General features: G+C 40.3%; 1 protein-coding gene across 1 annotated transcript in view; it reads left to right on the forward strand.

Annotated features, from left to right (window-relative positions):
* Window positions 1–19,312, forward strand: part of LOC124595734 (juvenile hormone esterase-like) — a 130,739-nt gene that overhangs the window by 63,105 nt on the left and 48,322 nt on the right. Inside the window, exon 5 of the mRNA XM_047134609.1 lies at window positions 2,168–2,367. Coding sequence (XP_046990565.1) covers window positions 2,168–2,367 — 200 coding nt within the window. The remainder of the gene's footprint in view (window positions 1–2,167; window positions 2,368–19,312) is intronic.

Raw genomic sequence — 19,312 nt, forward strand, 5'->3', positions numbered from 1 at the left:
TAATAATAATCATCATGAGCACTTTTCCACTCCAAATTCCATCTGTACAGCATTATTTTGCTATGACAGGTATTCATTTAGCCAATATGATACCTCAGATTACTACAACAGAAACCACAATAGCTGTTTCAATGTCACTGCTGATCACTTCATTGCTAATATCCTCCCCACAGGAGTTTCTAACAGTTTTAGTACTACATATTGCTGTTTGACAATGCTCTGCTTTAAGCAAACTGATGGAAATTAAACCATGGCTGTTTAGCTAGCAATCTGTGTGGGTTGGATTACAATATACAGAGGACCAATCTGACAATATCGTTTACACCCACCTGTCACTCGCCATTTTCACAGTACCCTCTGTGTTGGGACGTGGAAGAAAAGGGAAGGGGGGAGGAGAGGGGGGATGCTCCTCAGTGAACTAGTGCAATGATTCCCTGAAATGAGGCCAAATGCTGAACATACATCACCAAAAGGGTAGGTGGCAGGGACTGTGTTAAAGGTCGCTTCTTCATAATTCTGCCATGGCCATTGAGAGAGAATATCATCAACTACCTCTACAGTGTGTAAACTTTTAGATGGCAGACCTCTCTCTAGTCCTGAATCGGTAGAAGTGGATAAACGTCGTGAGGCTTCGGTAGGTATGCAATTTCGACTGCTGCCAACATTACGTAGCTGACTGTCTTGTACAAGGTAGCCATTGTCGTCTGCTTTGTTATTCTTTTTGCGCTGTACTGTTCTGTGTGTTTTTATTGTGCAGTTGTGCTAAACATTATGAAAATGAGTGAAGAGGCAGTTGCTGGCCCATCTTGGGAGTCGCTAACAACCCGTACCGGTAGGCCTACGGTTAGTTTCACCAAAGTTTCATTGCAATCAGATGAATGGTTTGTGAGCGCATAGTAGACAAACATATATATATATTATCTCTAAAAACAAAGATGATGTGACTTACCAAACAAAAGCGCTGGCACGTCGATAGACATACAAACAAACACAAACATAAACACAAAATTCTAGCTTTTTTCCCATGTGGAATGTTTCCCTCTATTATATATATTTAATGTATATGACGATTTCAGTTTCGTTTACGAACAACATTTAAAGCGAGGTTTATTTCCAAGCCTTTCGTCTGCTTTCGTGTAAGCATGATGCGCAATTTGTAGTGCCAACACTACAACTGGTAGGCGTGCCTTGTCCCCCCCCCCCCCCTCCCCCTCCCAGCGGCTCCTCTCCCCTCGCCAGCCAATGCTTGCTTCTTCCTCTCCCCGCACTCCCCTCACAACTCTGCCATCTTACAGTTAACACACTGTACATCTAGATGAATATTCTGTGATTCACACTTAATTCCCTGGAAGAGGTTTCACTGACATTTCTACCAGACTACACTCTCTGCAAGATCTCAGGAAATGTGGTCAAAAACTCTACATTATATCATTACAACTTGTGAAGCATAGCGATGAGTTCGTAGTCACAGGCATTTGTAACATTCCGTGTAACAGCAAAGTGGGACAGTCAGTCTGAACTAGTTCCCAGCAATGCACTGAATATCAGTGCCATTTCAAGTAAAGAAACTAGAAAAACTAGTGGTGACTATACAAAGCCCTATGAAAATGAATAAATCCTTTTTAGAAAACATGTGAATTTCACCTTCTATTTGAAATTACAGGGACTCAAACATCACAGAATCCATAAAATCGTAAAATATGAATCACTAGACACACAAGTATGTGGGGAAGTGGGTGTCTGATACAGAGAGACTACACATGAATATGCTCAATATTTTACATCACAATGAAAACAGTGTTGCTGCAGGTGACATTTTAGTGTTAGCAACAATTTAATCCCTGGTTGCAGAGGTTCACTACATAATTTATGTCTGTAGATATCAGTGTTTCCCTAATAAAGATACTGGGGAATATCATCAGAAGCTTGGAATTTTATAAGAGTTTGATATGATAAATTCGTCATAGAACATCTTATACAGATAAAATCCCTAACTGAGAAAATATAAAAATCTCTTTAATACAGATATTAAGATTAAGTCAAAAGAAGAAAAATTTAAGATTACAGTTTGTAAGACACTAAAATAAAACAACTTAGTCATCTGTGTCCATAAACTGGTATTTTGAAAAACAGTTTGAAGCTCTTCATATGTAGTAGTGCATTTCAGGTTTACTGCATCGTGCAGTATCACAAAGTGGAGTGGCCATTGCGGACACAGTTTGCAACACAGATGTTCCAGAAAGGACATTTCGTCTAGCAAAGTACCTTGGCCTCTCCACAAACAAGTCAGCTGAGCTACTGGACTATATGATGAAGGTCCCTGCAAAGACTCTAACTGAAAAACAGTACAAAGGATTCTCAGAAAAGGTACTTCAATAATATTACAGTGCTTGCCAAAACCAGCAGACTTAGAAAGTTCTTTAAGCTGTTTTCTGATTTACTGGTGCTTGTTACTGTATATCAGGTGAAGGAAGTAATGAATTTATGCATAAATGTTCATTACACAATCTTTATTTTTGAATCTGTTATAATTAATCAAAATCAGCAGTTACTGACCATTCAAAACATATATCAGGTTGTTGAATGTTCCCTCACTGACTGCATTTATGTTATTGTTACTGACTGTTAACACTGATTATTTTTAATATATTTTGGTTAGTTTTACAGCCTCACTAAACATTTCATTGGGATCAAGTGGCAAATACTTTGCATTGTAACAACCTGCAGGACAATGTTCACCTAGTATTGATGCTATAGTCCTATGAGTTTAACAATAGTCAGGTTCTCAACTAAGGTTTATAGTTTTTGGTCATAACTGGGTACTAATTTATACATATGTTATTCACTTTCAGGACAATTTTTACTGGAACTTTTGTGAGTTATCACATTCTGTAGAAATTTTTGAGGTAGTATATGATTCTTATGTTTACTACTGCCTCTGCTTAATTACTGTCTGACTCATCCAGTTGACACACACACACACACACACACACACACACACACACACATCACATCACATCACATTATATCACATCGCTACTCCAACTTTGTTGTAAATGTCATTTTAAAAGAAAATTAGTTAGCTTTTGTCCTGTCAATAGAGCTTCCATATGAAGGTACTACATCAAGGTTCAAACTAATTCAAAGTTCAATAATCATTAGAGAAGTTGTTTCTTATGGCATAAATTATCTACTGAAAGAATCTGTTCATGATCTAAATAATTTTAAAACAAATTTAGTGAATGGTTCAATAGGCTGTACAAATTCTTCAAGAAAGAATCAAATAGGAAAACATAAATATGTTCTGTTAACTGCATACCTTAGCTGTAAACAATGGTAAGTCCCATTTAACTCATTTCAAGAAATCGTGCAGTAATGTTTCAATAAATTCTAATAAATAAGATATTGCATGTATCTGCAATGTGATTCCCTTATCCAAACACATCATTGTTTTCACATATATCTACCATAATGAAATATTTTTAAAATGGTAAATTCTACCCACAATTATACTTTCAAAATTTTATCACTGGGTAATTAACATTATTTTCTCATAAACAGGGTGCACTTAACATCACCTACCTCTGACTTACCACAGTTTACTTGCTGGGCAAGTTCATGAAACATTATTGTGGAACATTTCCAAAATACATGTGTGTGTGTGTGTGTGTGTGTGTGTGTGTGTGTGTGTGTGTGTTTGTTGGTAGTCATAGAATGCAGCACAGTGGTTGCAGTGTAGCTTGTAAATCACATGACTGGTTTCAGAGGTAGTCCTGCCTTTGATGGGATAGGTGATGTTTGTGACCAGACTGAAGAAAGTGGTGGTGGGAGGATGTATGGGACAGGTCTTGCATCTAAGTCTTTTACAGGGGTATGATCCATGAGGTAAGGGGTTGGGAGCAGGGGTTGTGTAAGGGTGGACAAGTATATTGTGTAGGTTCATTGGACAGCGGAATAACACAGTGGGAGCTGTGGGAAGGATCGTAGACAGAAAATTTCTAATTTAAAGGCACGACAAGAGGTAGTTGAAACCCTGGTGGAGAATGTAATTCAGTTGCTCCAGTCTTGGGTAGTACTGACTGACAAGGGGAATGCTCCTCTGTGGCTGGACTGTAAGACCTTGGGAGGTGGTGGAAGATTGGACAGATAAGGCACAGGAGATTTTTTTTTGTACAAGGTTGGGAGGATAATTACAGCTTGTGAAGGCTTCAGTAGAGCCTCAGTATGTTACAAGAGGGACCATTTGTCACTGCCGATGCAATGACCATGGGAGGCTACGCTGTGTGGAAGGGACTTCCTGGTATGGAAGGCAGCTGTCAAAGTGGAGGTATGAGTGATGGTTAGTAGTTTTGATATAGATAGAGGTACTGATGTAGACATCTTTGAGGTGGAGGTCAACATCTAGGAAGGCGGCTTGTAGGGTTGAGTAGGACCAGATGAAGCAAATGGGGGAAAAGCTGTTGAGGTTCTGGAGGGATGTGGATAGGGTGTCCTCACCCCCAATCCAGATTGCAAAGATGTAGTCAGTGCATCTCAACCAGGTGAGGGGTTTAGAATTCTGGGTGTTTAGGAAGGATTCCTCTAGATGCCCCATGAATAGGTTGGCATAGGATGGTGCCATGTGGGTACCCATAGACGTACCCCAGATTTGTCATCCTGGATACAGCTATGGGCACCCACTTGGCAAACAAGGAGCAGAAAGTAATTTAGACGTCAAACGTGTGAATGCGTGCTCACAGACCAGTGTCCATCAAAAAGGAACATCCTTGTGGAGCAACTGATGGAGGGGATAGACCAACATGGCTGCACCTCAAAAGAATTAGTGATGGTATGCAGTTTTACCTAAAAATGCTTGGAGTTCTTTGAAATTGGTAGGGTGAGGCAGAGTTGTGACAGCAACCTGATGACATAAAGGTTTAACACCATCTTGAGAAACCTCAAACACCAAAGACACAATGGATGTCTGAGAAAAGTGTGACTCGGCCAATTGCATTTCAGCCCTGCAGTATGTAAGACCATGAACGTGGCACATAAGTTACATAAATTCTCTCCCTTGAATGCACCTTCACAGCAATGTCATCAAGATACTTGATACAACCTGGAATGGACACCATCAGCTGTTCCAAAAAATGCTGAAAAATCACTGGGATGCTAGCCATACCAAATGGGAGGTGCGGATATTGGTACAGCCCAAAAGGTTTGTTAATCTCAAGCAACTGTTTAGAATTCTCTGGTAAAAAGGATTCAGCTAAATCAGTTTGGAAAAAAAAATGGCCCTCAGTAAGTTGCTAATAACTCATCTTGAGTGGGCAAAGAGTTGGTGGGATTGATGGATTGTGCATTAACTGAAACTTCAAAGTCACCACAGAGGTGAAGCTGACCAGATGGTTTTTTAACAATCACAAGGGGGTTAGAACTTTCACTCAATGTAATAGGCTGTATAATCTACACTCCTGGAAATGGAAAAAAGAACACATTGACACTGGTGTGTCAGACCCACCATACTTGCTCCGGACACTGCGAGAGGGCTGTACAAGCAATGATCACACGCACGGCACAGCGGACACACCAGGAACCGCGGTGTTGGCCGTCGAATGGCGCTAGCTGCGCAGCATTTGTGCACCGCCGCCGTCAGTGTCAGCCAGTTTGCCGTGGCATATGGAGCTCCATCGCAGTCTTTAACACTGGTAGCATGCCGCGACAGCGTGGACGTGAACCGTATGTGCAGTTGACGGACTTTGAGCGAGGGCATATAGTGGGCATGCAGGAGGCCGGGTGGACGTACCGCCGAATTGCTCAACACGTGGGGCGTGAGTTCTCCACAGTACATCGATGTTGTCGCCAGTGGACGGCGGAAGGTGCACGTGCCCGTCGACCTGGGACCGGACCGCAGCGACGCACGGATGCACGCCAAGACCGTAGGATCCTACGCAGTGCCGTAGGGGACTGCACCGCCACTTCCCAGCAAATTAGGGACACTGTTGCTCCTGGGGTATCGGCGAGGACCATTCGCAACCGTCTCCATGAAGCTGGGCTACGGTCCCGCACACCGTTAGGCCGTCTTCCGCTCACGCCCCAACATCGTGCAGCCCGCCTCCAGTGGTGTCGCGACAGGCGTGAATGGAGGGACGAATGGAGACGTGTCATCTTCAGCGATGAGAGTCGCTTCTGCCTTGGTGCCAATGATGGTCGTATGCGTGTTTGGCGCCGTGCAGGTGAGCGCCACAATCAGGACTGCATACGACCGAAGCACACAGGGCCAACACCCGGCATCATGGTGTGGGGAGCGATCTCCTACACTGGCCGTACACCACTGGTGATCGTTGAGGGGACACTGAATAGTGCACGGTACATCCAAACCATCATCGAACCCATCGTTCTACCATTCCTAGACCGGCAAGGGAACTTGCTGTTCCAACAGGACAATGCACGTCCGCATGTATCCCGTGCCACCCAACGTGCTCTGGAAGGTGTAAGTCAACTACCCTGGCCAGCAAGATCTCCGGATCTGTCCCCCATTGAGCATGTTTGGGACTGGATGAAGCGTCGTCTCACGCGGTTTGCACGTCCAGCAAGAACGCTGGTCCAACTGAGGTGCCAGGTGGAAATGGCATGGCAAGCCGTTCCACAGGACTACATCCAGCATCTCTACGATCGTCTCCATGGGAGAATAGCAGCCTGCATTGCTGCAAAAGGTGGATATACACTGTACTAGTGCCGACATTGTGCATGCTCTGTTGCCTGTGTCTATGTGCCTGTGGTTCTGTCAGTGTGATCATGCGATGTATCTGACCCCAGGAATGTGTCAATAAAGTTTCCCCTTCCTGGGACAATGAATTCACGGTGTTCTTATTTCAATTTCCAGGAGTGTACAATGCTGTCAGTGTGTCCAATTCTGGTTTCACTTAATCACCCGGAACCACTGGAATAGGGCGTGTATGGAAAAAGTGTGGTTGTGCCATAGCTTTCAGGGTAATGCAAGCCACAAAATTAATGAAATAACCTAACCCATCTGAGAACAAGAGACAAAAATTCAGACTATAGACAGTCTTACTGCTGGCAAGGGAGCTGGTCAGAAATGAGGTGGACCATGTCCAAAATGTAAAAACCAGAATCATTGAAAGCATTTGGGCCAAACAAACTGTCCCAGTGACAGTGTCATCCGCTATCAAAATAGTCAAGGAATGAACCAAAGATTTGTACATAGTGGGAGCTGTAAGTTGCCCCAAAATTGGAATGTGCTGCTTGTTGTAACTCATTAAGAGTTAAGAAACTGGAGGCAATGCCACACAGCATAAATCCAGTTAGGTTTGTGAGTTCAGTAAAGTCATGGTTCACATGTTCACTTTTAGTCTGAGCATTTGGCCATCATCACTCACACTTTGACAATCAGTTTGTCATAATTTGTGAACACTGGAGGCACACAATTAATATTCATGTCAATGTCTGCATGAGGTGGTGGGAATGACACAAAGACACTATACGCCGTATTTTCATACAGTTTTTGCAAGTCGCCATTGCTTAGGGCCCATGGCCCCGTCATGTTTCAAGAAACATTATGGGCAAAATGGGAACATGGAGCGCTACTGCTGCTGTGGCTATTGTTGTTGTTGTTGTTGTTGTTGTTGTTGTTTGGCACATTGCTATCCAGTGCATCATGGAGGTTGTATTTGTATGGCTGACAGGTTGTCCTCCCCCTCTTCCGACCTCTCTGTTGGCTCTGCTGATCATTTTTATCAACTGTCTCTTCTTGCAGAAGCTGGGGCATCGTCAGAAGAATGCATTTTGTATTATGTTCCTCTGAACCTATAAAATTCATAGCTATAAGTTTAACATCCTCCATGTATCTCAGAATTAATTTCACCTACAAAGGTAAAATACATTCATCAATAGTCTGTAGTATGCACTACACTCATACATATGCCAAATATGCGTATACACTCAACACAGGTCTTATAGGATACATAAATGCAGTAATAACGTGCATAAGCAGTTAAATATCTAATTGACCTTTGCTTGTATGGTATTGGTACAGATCTAGGTAATGCTATATAAGAAAACAATGCAGCAAGCACCTTGCACAGTCACATACATGCATGTAAACTATGATAAGTGAAGTGACTTAACATTGTTTACTTGCTTAATGAAATTTGTACATTAATCTGATTAGTCACACCTTTTGAAGTGTGTCTGCATGCGGGATCTTTATTGGAGTCATATGTATCCACATCCTCCTCTTTATTCACACAGCTCATTCCTAGAAAGTGTTTCCTTGGCACGAGCACCACACATATTACCACTCAAAGCAGCCATGTTTGTGGCACTTACCACTGTTTACATACACATATCCTGTCAAAGTTGCCACTAGCTAGTATCTGAGTTTCAAGATAGAGCTTATATTGCTTGGATCATAATGGAATTTTCATCTAATAAGGCAAAAGCACATTGCTTAGTATGTTTTCATGCAATAACTCAGGCTCCCAACATGCATTGCTCACCACTTTTTACAGCCAAGATCTTCAATTAGGGTAAACAATTTAGAGAAATAAAGGAAAGAAAATTTTCTCGCTCCTGAGATTAAAAGCTTAGCTTTGAGACTTTGATAATGCTCATTGTCTTTCTTGTTTTGGTCTTCAGTATTAAAACTGGTCTGGTGCAGCTCTCCATGCTACCCTACACTGTGCAAGCATCATCTCCAGATAACTACTCCAACCCACATCTTTCTGAATCTGCTTACTGTATTCATTTCTTGGTCTTCCTCCTCAATTTTTAGCACCCACACTCCCCCTCATTACTAAACTGGTGATCCCGTGACATCTCAGAATATATCTTATCATGTGCTCCCTTCTTTTAGAAACTCTATTCAGTACTTCCTCATTAGTTGTATAATCTACCCATCTGATATTCAGCATTCTGCTAAAGAACCACATTTCAAAGGTCTTTACTCTCTTCTTGTCTAAACTGTTTGTCGTACATGTTTCACTGCCATACATGGTTACACTTCAGACAACTACTGTAAGAGCCACCAGAAAGATCGCGGGAGGCGCACATTGGCAATGCGCGTCACGGATGGTAGTTGCCGCAAGTAGAGTCCCGTCCACCAGAGGGCACACGAGAATTCGGACGCGACCTCTGCCGGCATGACAACAACAACAACAACAACAACAAAAACAACTCCGGCAGCACGGGCCGTGCCCAGTCAGTTAACGTCGGGCATGCCTAGGACACAGTCCCGGTCTACGCTAAGTGAAGTGCGACGTAAACGTGAACAGTGTTACTACAACTACCTTCATAAAAGACTCTCTAACACTTAAATCTGTATGCAGTGTTAACAAATTTCTCTTCTTCAGAAATTCCTTTCTTGCCACTGTGTCGATATTTTATATCCTCTCTACTTCAGCACTCATCAGTTATTTTGCTGTCCAAATATAAAAACTCATCTACTACCTTTAGTGTCATGTTTTCTAATCTAATTCCCACAGCATCATCTGATTTAATTTGGCTACATTTCATTATCCTTGCTTTTATTTTGTTTATGCTCATCTTATATCCTCCTTCCAAGATTCTGTCCATTTTGTTCAAGTGCTCTTCCAAGTTGTTTGGTGTGTCTGACAGAGTTACAATGTCATCAGTAAATGTCAAAGTTTTTATTTCTTCTCCCTGAAATGTAATTCCTACTCCAAATTTTTCTTTGGTATCAAGCAAGTAGTAAACTTGCTCACTGCACAGATTCAATAACATCGGGGATAGGCTACAACTCTTTCGCACTCTCCTCTCAACCACTGCTTTGGTTTCATGCCCCTTGACTCTGATAACTGTTGTTTGTTTCTGTAAAAGTCATAAATGGCCTTTTGCTCCATATATATGACCCCTGCTACCTTCACAATTTCAAACAGATAATTCCAGTCAACACTGTCTAAATCTTCCTCCGAGTCTACAAATACCGTAAATATAGGTTTGCCTTTCCTTAACCCATCTTCTAAGAGAAGTCATAGTGTCAGTATTGCCTTATGTGTGCCTATATTTTTCTGGAATCCAAACTGATCTTCCACAATGCTAGCTTCTACCAATTTTACCATTTTCCTGTAAAGAATTCCTGTTATTATTTTTCAGCCATGACTTATTAAACTGATAGTTTGGTTATATTCACACCTGTCAGCATGTGCTTTCTTTGGAACTGGAATTACTACATTCTTCTGGAAGACTGAGGGTATTTTCCCTGTCTCATGCAACTTGCACACCAGGTGGAATAGTTTTATCAAGGGAGGCAGTTCTGATGGAATGTTGTATACTCCAGTGGCCTTGTCTTGACTAATGTCTTTCAGCCCTATGTCAAAGTCTTCTCACCAGATCATTTCTATCATCAATGTTCATTTACATCCTCTTCTATTTTTATAATACTGCCTTCATTTTCATCTTCCTTGTATATATCTTCTATGTGCAGTCATGCTCATCATATCAAATGAACATTACTTAAAGACTTCAGTTTGTTAATTAGTTCAAAATACAACATACTAATTTGTGTTAATGGCAGCTGATACCCCCTTAAGTACTTGACAAAAAATTTTCACTCACGTTTAAACCAATTTTTTTTAAAAAAAGGGATAAATTGTTGACATGTTAAAACAAAATTACAGACTCAGATCATTACAGTGATACTACTGGTAGTTGCATTTTACTGTCCAACTGAATATTAGTTGCATTAATTGTATGATGTTCACCATATAACATAAATAAAACATTAATCATGTTCTTTACAATACAAAGCAAATAACGGAAAACTGTAAGTTCTGATTCATATAAATCATCACAATTTACTGTCTACACTTTAACTTGGTTTCATATAAAAGCCAAGGAAAGAAGAATGTCTAGGTAATGAAATCTTCTTCAAAATAACAATTCTCAGCATTGTTACAGACAGTGGAGTCTACTGTCTCTAATGTAGGGAAAAAGTTGACATGTATGAAATTTGTATTAATTTTATTCTTACATATTATATTCATATAATTGTTGACATTATGCAAGATCCTTGATGTGCAGCAGTTACACCTGTCTGTAAAAGTGGTACAAATACTTAGACTTGTCTCTGCCAGATGTCATTCAGTATCATGCATCTCCTTCAAAAATATGTAGTACTGAAAAAAGAAAGAAGAAAGAGTGTTACAACAATCTGATTAGTTAAATTTATTGTGAATTAATAGTAACTTAATGAAGTGATATAAAAACTGTAAATTAATATTAACTTCATTAAGAAATATAAAAAAGATGTTGACACCTTGTCCTAAAAATCTATTCATCAGCATACAAGAAAAACAGAAATGATAATGTAAAGAACACACCCTGGCTGCTCTCAGTGGAATTGAATACAATCAACACATTGTCATTCAAACCTACTCTTCTAGCTGGATGCATTAAAGTGCCTGCTTGTTGGGTACAGGGAAACACACTGGCTTCAGATCAAATCCAGATTAGTGACAGGGCTGGTTTGCAGGCCACTGTAGCACTGATTTTGATGCAGTTTGCCACATCCACCTAAGTAAATACCAGGCTGGTTCCCAGGCTGGATCCATGATATGCAAATATATTGTAACACAATGTCACACTTAACAATGCAATAACATAATAACATTACATGCATATGGGAGCTGTACATATTCCTTTCTGGGGAGGGGAGTGGAGGGAGGTGGAGGGGGGTTAGAAATCTGTACCTTTGGAAGTGGTGACCACATTATAATAATATCCTATATAAGGGTATCTTTGGTTCTCTGTTAAATGTAGGAAGTACCAAACCAGTCCTGGCACAATATTGTCTGGAGAAAGGACACTGGACAGGAAGGAAGGACATTGCTGTTAAATTGTTAGGCAACTACTACTCCCACTTTGTTTCTCTCATAGACTGGTTCATTACAAAAGAAATGAGCTAAGAAGTGCAAAAACTGAAATAAATAATTTGTATTGTTTTTATCTATATTATTTTTATTATTAAATATACACTGCTTTTGCTATTAATAACAAAATTATGGCTACTTTAATCTAAAACTGTAACAAACATCTTGATTAACATTACTTGAAATAAGTTTTGGCTTTGCAGTGTACACTATTAACAGCTGTTTATTTTTCTGCCACAGCTTCTTTTTTATATTAGTATGCAAAAATGAACTCATGGACAACCAAAACCCCTTCACTATAATCAAGGCTTACCTTACTGTATAGAAGTAACAGCACAGTAAATGGTGAATGTCTTGGTATTCAGAATGTAAAGTTTGGTTCTCAGGTGCCCACTCTAGTTGCATCATGACTTCTCCATAATACTTCAGCAAACAGACTTGTTGCCACTTTCAGGTGTTTCCTGATAACTGCTGATCCTCTGTTTGGCTATTACCCCCTCCACCATTTCATGACTCCTCCACTCCTTTTCCACAATACAGTGTTTCAAAAAAGACTTTAAAATTTCAGAATTTCATATCAATTATTGAGAGAAGATATAGAGCTGGGTTAAGCATTATTTTGTAGGGACACACATCAAGGTCTTTTTACCTTGAACTAAAGATGCTGGATGTGGCCTTCATTGGCTATCCTGCACAGACCCCATCAGAAGTCAATTTCTGTCCAAACTCGCTGTAGTGTTGCAGGTGTAACTTTCTCAGTGGCAGCATAAATTCTAGTGTAAGTTCAGGTAGAGAAGCCAGCACAGGAAGTAAAAACACAATATTGTTGATGAATCCTCATAAAAAAAGTGAGTGGTGTCAGGTCTGGGGAACATGGGTGCCATGCAATTGGTGCATCACGGCTAATCCATTGACCTGGAAAGCGGTCACTGAGGAAATCCTGGATGTCAGCCAGGTAGTGGGGTGGCGTACCATCTTGCATGAAGTAAATATTTCATTCTTGCTCATCCTCATTGGTCTGTAGCATCAAAAATTGTTGTGACATATCCAGGTACACCATCCTGTTGATGGTTCTCTCATGGATAAGTAAGGAGCCATACACTTTGTTCTTGCTCAACGTACAGAAGATGTTTAGTTTAGGGCTATCACAAACATGTTGCAATGTTTGATATGGATTTTCACAGCCCCAAATCCTACAGTTATGTTAGATAACGTTGCCACTTAAGTGAAAAGTTGACTCATCAGAAATGATGATTTTGCCCAAGAAATGTTCATCCTCATGTAATCAATTTAACATATTCACACAGAAGTTCTCGCAAGCAATTTGATCAGTGTATTTTATTCCTTGTACGATTCTCAGTCTCTACAGTTTCAAATGCAAATGGTTCCTCAGCACGTGCCAAACAGTTGTGTGTGGGATTTGCAGTTCATGAGATGCAGGCCAGGTTGATTTTGTAGGGCTGTTGACAAAACGTTGTCTCACTCGCCCAATGACATTGTCAGAGATTTTCCATGTCTTACGGACCACCCTGTTTCTACAAAATGTTTATGCCACTTATAAATTGTAGACAGACTACAAGGATCTTGAGCATCCTTGGTACAGAAATTATGCTGAACTGTCATCGCTGACTTCAATTATTCAAACCAAAACACAAAGCAAGTAGCACACTCAGGTCCCGTGAAGGCAGCCATCTTTATTGCAACTGTCGCTAGTGCTTCTTCAATGCGATTCAGTACTAACAAACTATGCAAAACAGAACTTGATGTAGTTCCCTACAAATTGACACTACAATCATCTCTGTAGGTACTATGAATTAATTTATATGAATTTTCAATTTTGTCGAATCCTTTTTGAAACACACTGTATAATGACTGGCTGGTTGCTGGAGAGTTTTGACGTAGTGTCCCTCTTCACCATGGTATTACTAAAGGAATTAATGGAACTTATGACCAAGAAATACTAGACCAACCTCATGAGACTTTTGGAATTTATCCTCTCTTCAACTTATTTCCTGTTTATTATGAACAGATGGATGGCATCACCATAGTGTGTCCTCTATCATCAGTTGTAGCAAATTGATTCATGAACATTTTGAGGAGAAGGCCCTGGAGCAATATGCAGCGTGGTGGATGAGGAATGTCCAACATATAGTGGCAGAGTGGTAGATGAGGTAATGACCAACAGCAGAGCAGCAGTCATTGGGGACCACCTTAAGATATCAACAAGTCTCCGAAATATTGTGGACAACTTATGATGTGGCCTGGGTGAAAACCCAATAATTCTACAAGTTAGAAATACTCTGACAACAGACCAGATATAAATAGTAGATTAACACTGCATTGTTATAAATATTCACTCTTTAGGTAATATGTTGCACAATGACACCTGGAATGTTCCATGTGCATAAACCTCTGGAATCTTGAGTTTACCCACCTTACATGGCTACATTTGTGTGAGATGGTCACATTTCTTTCTTGTTCTGGGGACATGTATCATTCTGAGGAGGTGGCATACATCATGTGTTATTAACAGTACCTCAAGCTCATAAGTATATTAATTAAGAAATAATTTGAGGAGTGAAGTTAAGAACTTTCTGAGTAGGTGACGTGCTCAGTTGTTGACAGATATATAAACAAGTCTAAGACCATTGCTAGCTTTCAGACTAATCCACTTTCAGAACTATAGACTATACATTCACACAGTATATATACACACACATACAAATGTACAATTAGTTTAATCCAGTTGGTAGGTAGTGTGCTAGCACTGCAGCTGTACTTGAATGATGGTGGAAAGCATGAGGGATGGGGAAGTGTGATGGCTGTTGGATGAGAGGGAGAGGCAGCAGGCACATGGGATAGGGTTTTGGCACTGAATAGCTGGTTCCAGTCACAGGTAGGAGTAGTGCACAGTGTGTAATGAAGTAGAGAAGTGGATTGGACATGGGAGATACAACAGAGGAAGAGGGAAAGAGCAGGGGAAATGATATGAGTGCAGGTTGTGTGAATGGGGGCAGGAGCTAGCAGAGATTGAGGCTAACAGGATAAACAGGGTCAAAGGACAGAGTGCAAGGACAATTTCCGTCTCTGTAATTCAGAGAATTTGGTGCTGGAGGGGTGAGGGTAGGGACTGGGGCATTAAGATGGCACAGATTATGAAGCAGCTAGTGGAATCAAGCTTGTTGTGCTCATCAGTGTGTTCCCATTGGGTGGTCAACCCTGCTCTTAGCCCCATTTTAGCAGTGATCATTCACTCAGGTGGACATATGGTTGGCAATCATGCTCAAATAGAATGATGTGCAAAATTTACTACAGAGCTGATACGTGACATAACTGGTTTCACAGATTTCCCTGCCTGTGACAGAATGGACACCCATGTGGAGAAGGATGTGGTGGTTGGATGTACCAAACAAATATTCCACATGGGTCTTCTGCAGGTATGTATCAAGGTGCTAGGAGTTTGTATTGTGTAGGGATAGACTAGGATATTGGGTAGATTTGGAAGCGACAAGAAGAACTGTGGGCAGGATACTTCTCATTTTCATGTGGTAATCAAAGATCTGGTAAATTTTATGGCTCAGTTATTCCAGTGTGGTATGATTCTGGATAATGAGAATGGTGTTCCTCTGTGGCTAGTTCCTGGGATAGTTCAGAGGAACAGGAAAAAATGAGGGAAATTAATCAGAAGATGGTTAGGGAGGCTAAACACAGGTATGAAATGGGAGAGGCAAGGTTCAGTGTCGTAGTTTGGTTGGTTATGGTAGTAGAAACTGCCAGTGAAGAAGTTTTTACACACTAGGGATTGTGAGAAAGAGACCAGGTCTTTGATGAGTTGAGCATGATTGAACTTGGGGGTGGGGCTGAAGGTGAGACATTTGGATAGAGATGACATTTTTGTAGCACTGAGTTAGTGGTAAACAGACTGAGAACTGTGTTTGGAGTTTGTCTGAGTTCTGAGTTTTGCGGGATGATGGGAGGTATGCTTGTGAGATGTAGCAACAGTACCTAAAGGTTACTTCTGCATGTAGTTGCTCTTCCAAACAGCAGTCCATACAAGCAAACCAGTTGTCTTCACCTGCTGTTACTCATACTTTAGGTACAGGGGCTACGCTTGGCTCTGTTTAAAAAGAACAACTCAATGTAGCCATATGGTCAAGCTGCACATGTTGGCTTTCATGCCTCACAGCTAGTTCACTGCAAATAATTATCTTGCTGTCAAATAGTCTATGCATTGTCTAGAATTGTGAGTGAATAAAATCCACATAAATATGAGATAAAAGCTAAATGAATAATTTAATAAAAAGTGTTCTATTCTAATGTCTGTAATTGATGCAGATGATAGAGAATTGTGTTGAATAATGTTTATTCAGGAAAGGACCTCTCAAATAAATGGGAAGTGGTCCCACAGTAATCAATTAAAATAAAGACAAAATAGCTTTATCAAATGCAGTAAAGTTACATTGATGATTTTTGAGAATGGGAGCAAAATTCCCAGACTAAATAATCAGCAAAAATACACAAAAACTAAACCCATTTCACAATCACAATGTATGAAATATTAATGACCTCAAAATAGTTCAGAGTTCAACTAGACAATTCACAACTTAATAAACACAATACAAAGAATAGTAACTCATACTCTGTCTATTCTCAGTTCTGTAAATCAAGCAGAAAAAAGTTAGAGTCCTAGTCTGGAGCACATTCAGACCTCTCAAAATATCTCAAAAGTTAGAGCACTGAAGCTGCCGTTCACCACCCAGAATCTGTCACCTATGAATCTCACATGTTACCATGGGCTGGTCTGCCTTTTTCCAGCACAAACATAAAAGTGACCAGAATCACTCCCTTGAGCTCTTCACTTGGAAAAGTCCCAATCTCCCTCCACTTGACTCCATTAATGTTCCATGCTGTCCAACTCTCATTGGCTGAAGCCCGTCCTCATGAAAATGCATCATTCTCAAGCTCTATGGACATGATTTGCCTCACCTGATCACTTTCTGCAATAAACTAATATATTACAACAATACTTTAAAACAGACATGTTATAAATATTCTGTCACACTCAGCTAATTTACAATAGTTATACAAAGAGATTTGTCCATACATAAATAAGCCAATATTCTTGTGCAAGTGCACTCATGTTAAATAACTACTGATTATCACTAAATATTATTTAAACAGTTGTTGATGCCATCCCAACAGAAGCATCTTTTGGATTTCTTTTCAAATGTGGTGTCTGATAGCTCATGATTGACCAGTTTTAAATTAGCACAGTATTTTAATAGCACCTGTGATCAACATTTAAACAAAGTGACTAGCAAGATACCAAACTGGTCAGTAAAGAAATACACAAGTATCACAAAATATGAGGTACTGACGCTGTATTAATTTGCTGTGTAAATGATGAGAATATGACATTCTGTCAAATATTTGCATAATGAAAGCAATATAAAAGATGTCATAAATCAATACTTAAAATAGATACAGATATGTAGCTTTGAGGGATGATAGCTATAGTGCAGTGTCATAATCTGAGATACAGTTTATTGAACTTGCATGAAATGATTCAAAGTTGTTAATTCAGAGATTCAGTCCAAAAGATTTCATTCACTGTGATATATTAACTTCTGCAGTTTTAAAGATATTGAGATAGTATTGTCACTTCTGAGATTGCAAATATATTCAGATTTGCGTTAATATTGGATGAGAGTTGTCAAATCTCAAGGAGCTATACCTTGTCCATCTTTAAGACTGTCTGACACTTTGCCATTTCCTGAAGCATATTTTGCACAAAGCCAATGTGAGCATCATCCATCTAAATTCCCAGCTCTGAGATTTACCTGTTTCCGGTAATGTGCTCATTGCCTCTGCACCTGGATGACCAGCAATAGTCAACTAGCCAAACTGGCCACAGTGTGCCCTGTACCCACTAGTTTTCATCACTGCACAAATTCACATTATCTCATACCAGTTCTGGGCAGCTGACTGGCTCGACTACATACATGCAATGTTACAATGTGAGGAATGGAAATAGTCTGGAAGACAGAGTCTGGGTGCTATTAGGGGCTAATTTTGGTGGTGGGGGGTAGGAATTGACAGGTGGCGGTACTCAAAGATAGAAGTAGGATGTCAGTAAATAAGAAAATTGTTTGAGACAGTGTCTGGAACACTCTTCCATGTGTTGGAGGCCAAGGTTTCCGTTTGGGAGGTAGGTAGTAGTTAATGGATGTTGCACAGTAGTGGTTATCTTGCAGAGGGTGCAAGGTCACTTGGAGTTGCTTGTGCTATGGAAATTTGTTTCTCTAGAATCAGATTAGCCACGTATAGGGATCAGTGGAATCTGAAGATTGGAACATCTTTGTAGAAGGAGGGATGACATCAAGAGAGTGGAATTTTAATTATTAGACTGGTGTGGTGGGAGCACTTGAGGAACAGGATGTGGGACTGGGCTTTAGCTAGGGATAGGGATAATTTTTTCAACTGATGTAGATAGATGGAGTAGGAATCCATTGAAGATGGGATGTCATCAGAGAGGAAGGAAGAGGAGTGCATTGACATCAGTGAGTGATGAGAGTATGAGTAAATACTATAGGCCAGTACTGCAGGTGCCACCAGTGTCTTATTTCATACATTAGTGAGTGTATGACGTCCACCAGTTGTGGTTCATCTTCAACAATATCATTAAGTCTTCTACATCACTAAGTTGGTTATGGCTAGGTCTTCTGAACTTGGTGAAATTCAACTCATCAGTGGTCCAGCAAAGGCTAAAAAATAAAGCCTCCATTGAGAAAGTGTGAGGGAATAGTATGAGAGACAAGGGAATAAAATTAAGCAAGAGAAATATCCCTATTTTAGTTGTGAATTAGTACAAGTGTCGCTATTCATAAATAGATGCACTGCTGCCTGAATTACTTTGAACATACCTGCAACTGTTTCATAACAAACAGGGTAAAGCTGCTTGTGTCTGTATATGTGGGGATGGATATGTGTGTGTGTGCCAGTGTATACCCATCCTTTTTTCCCCCTAAGGAAAGTCTTTCTGCTCCCAGGATTGGAATGACTCCTTACCCTCTCCCTTAAAACCCACATCCTTTCATCTTTCCCTCTCCTTCCCTCTTTCCTGATGAGGCAACAGTTTGTTGCGAAAGTTTGAATTTTGTGTGTATGTTTGTGTTTGTTTGTGTGTCTATCGACCTGCCAGCGCTTTCGTTCGGTAAGTCACCTCATCTTTGTTTTTATATATAATTTTTCCCACGTGGAATGTTTCCCTCTAATGTAGTAGGTTGCTCAACTCTTCATGTAATGTTCTGCCTCAGAATTTCAATCGTAAACCACTTCATGATGTGCATAATCTCTTTTTTTTATTCTTTGCTGCTAGAGATTGTTGTACATCTCTGTAATGCTCTCACACTGACCAAATGACC

This window comes from Schistocerca americana, chromosome 2, assembly GCF_021461395.2.
Source record: "Schistocerca americana isolate TAMUIC-IGC-003095 chromosome 2, iqSchAmer2.1, whole genome shotgun sequence".
NCBI lineage: Eukaryota > Metazoa > Arthropoda > Insecta > Orthoptera > Acrididae > Schistocerca > Schistocerca americana.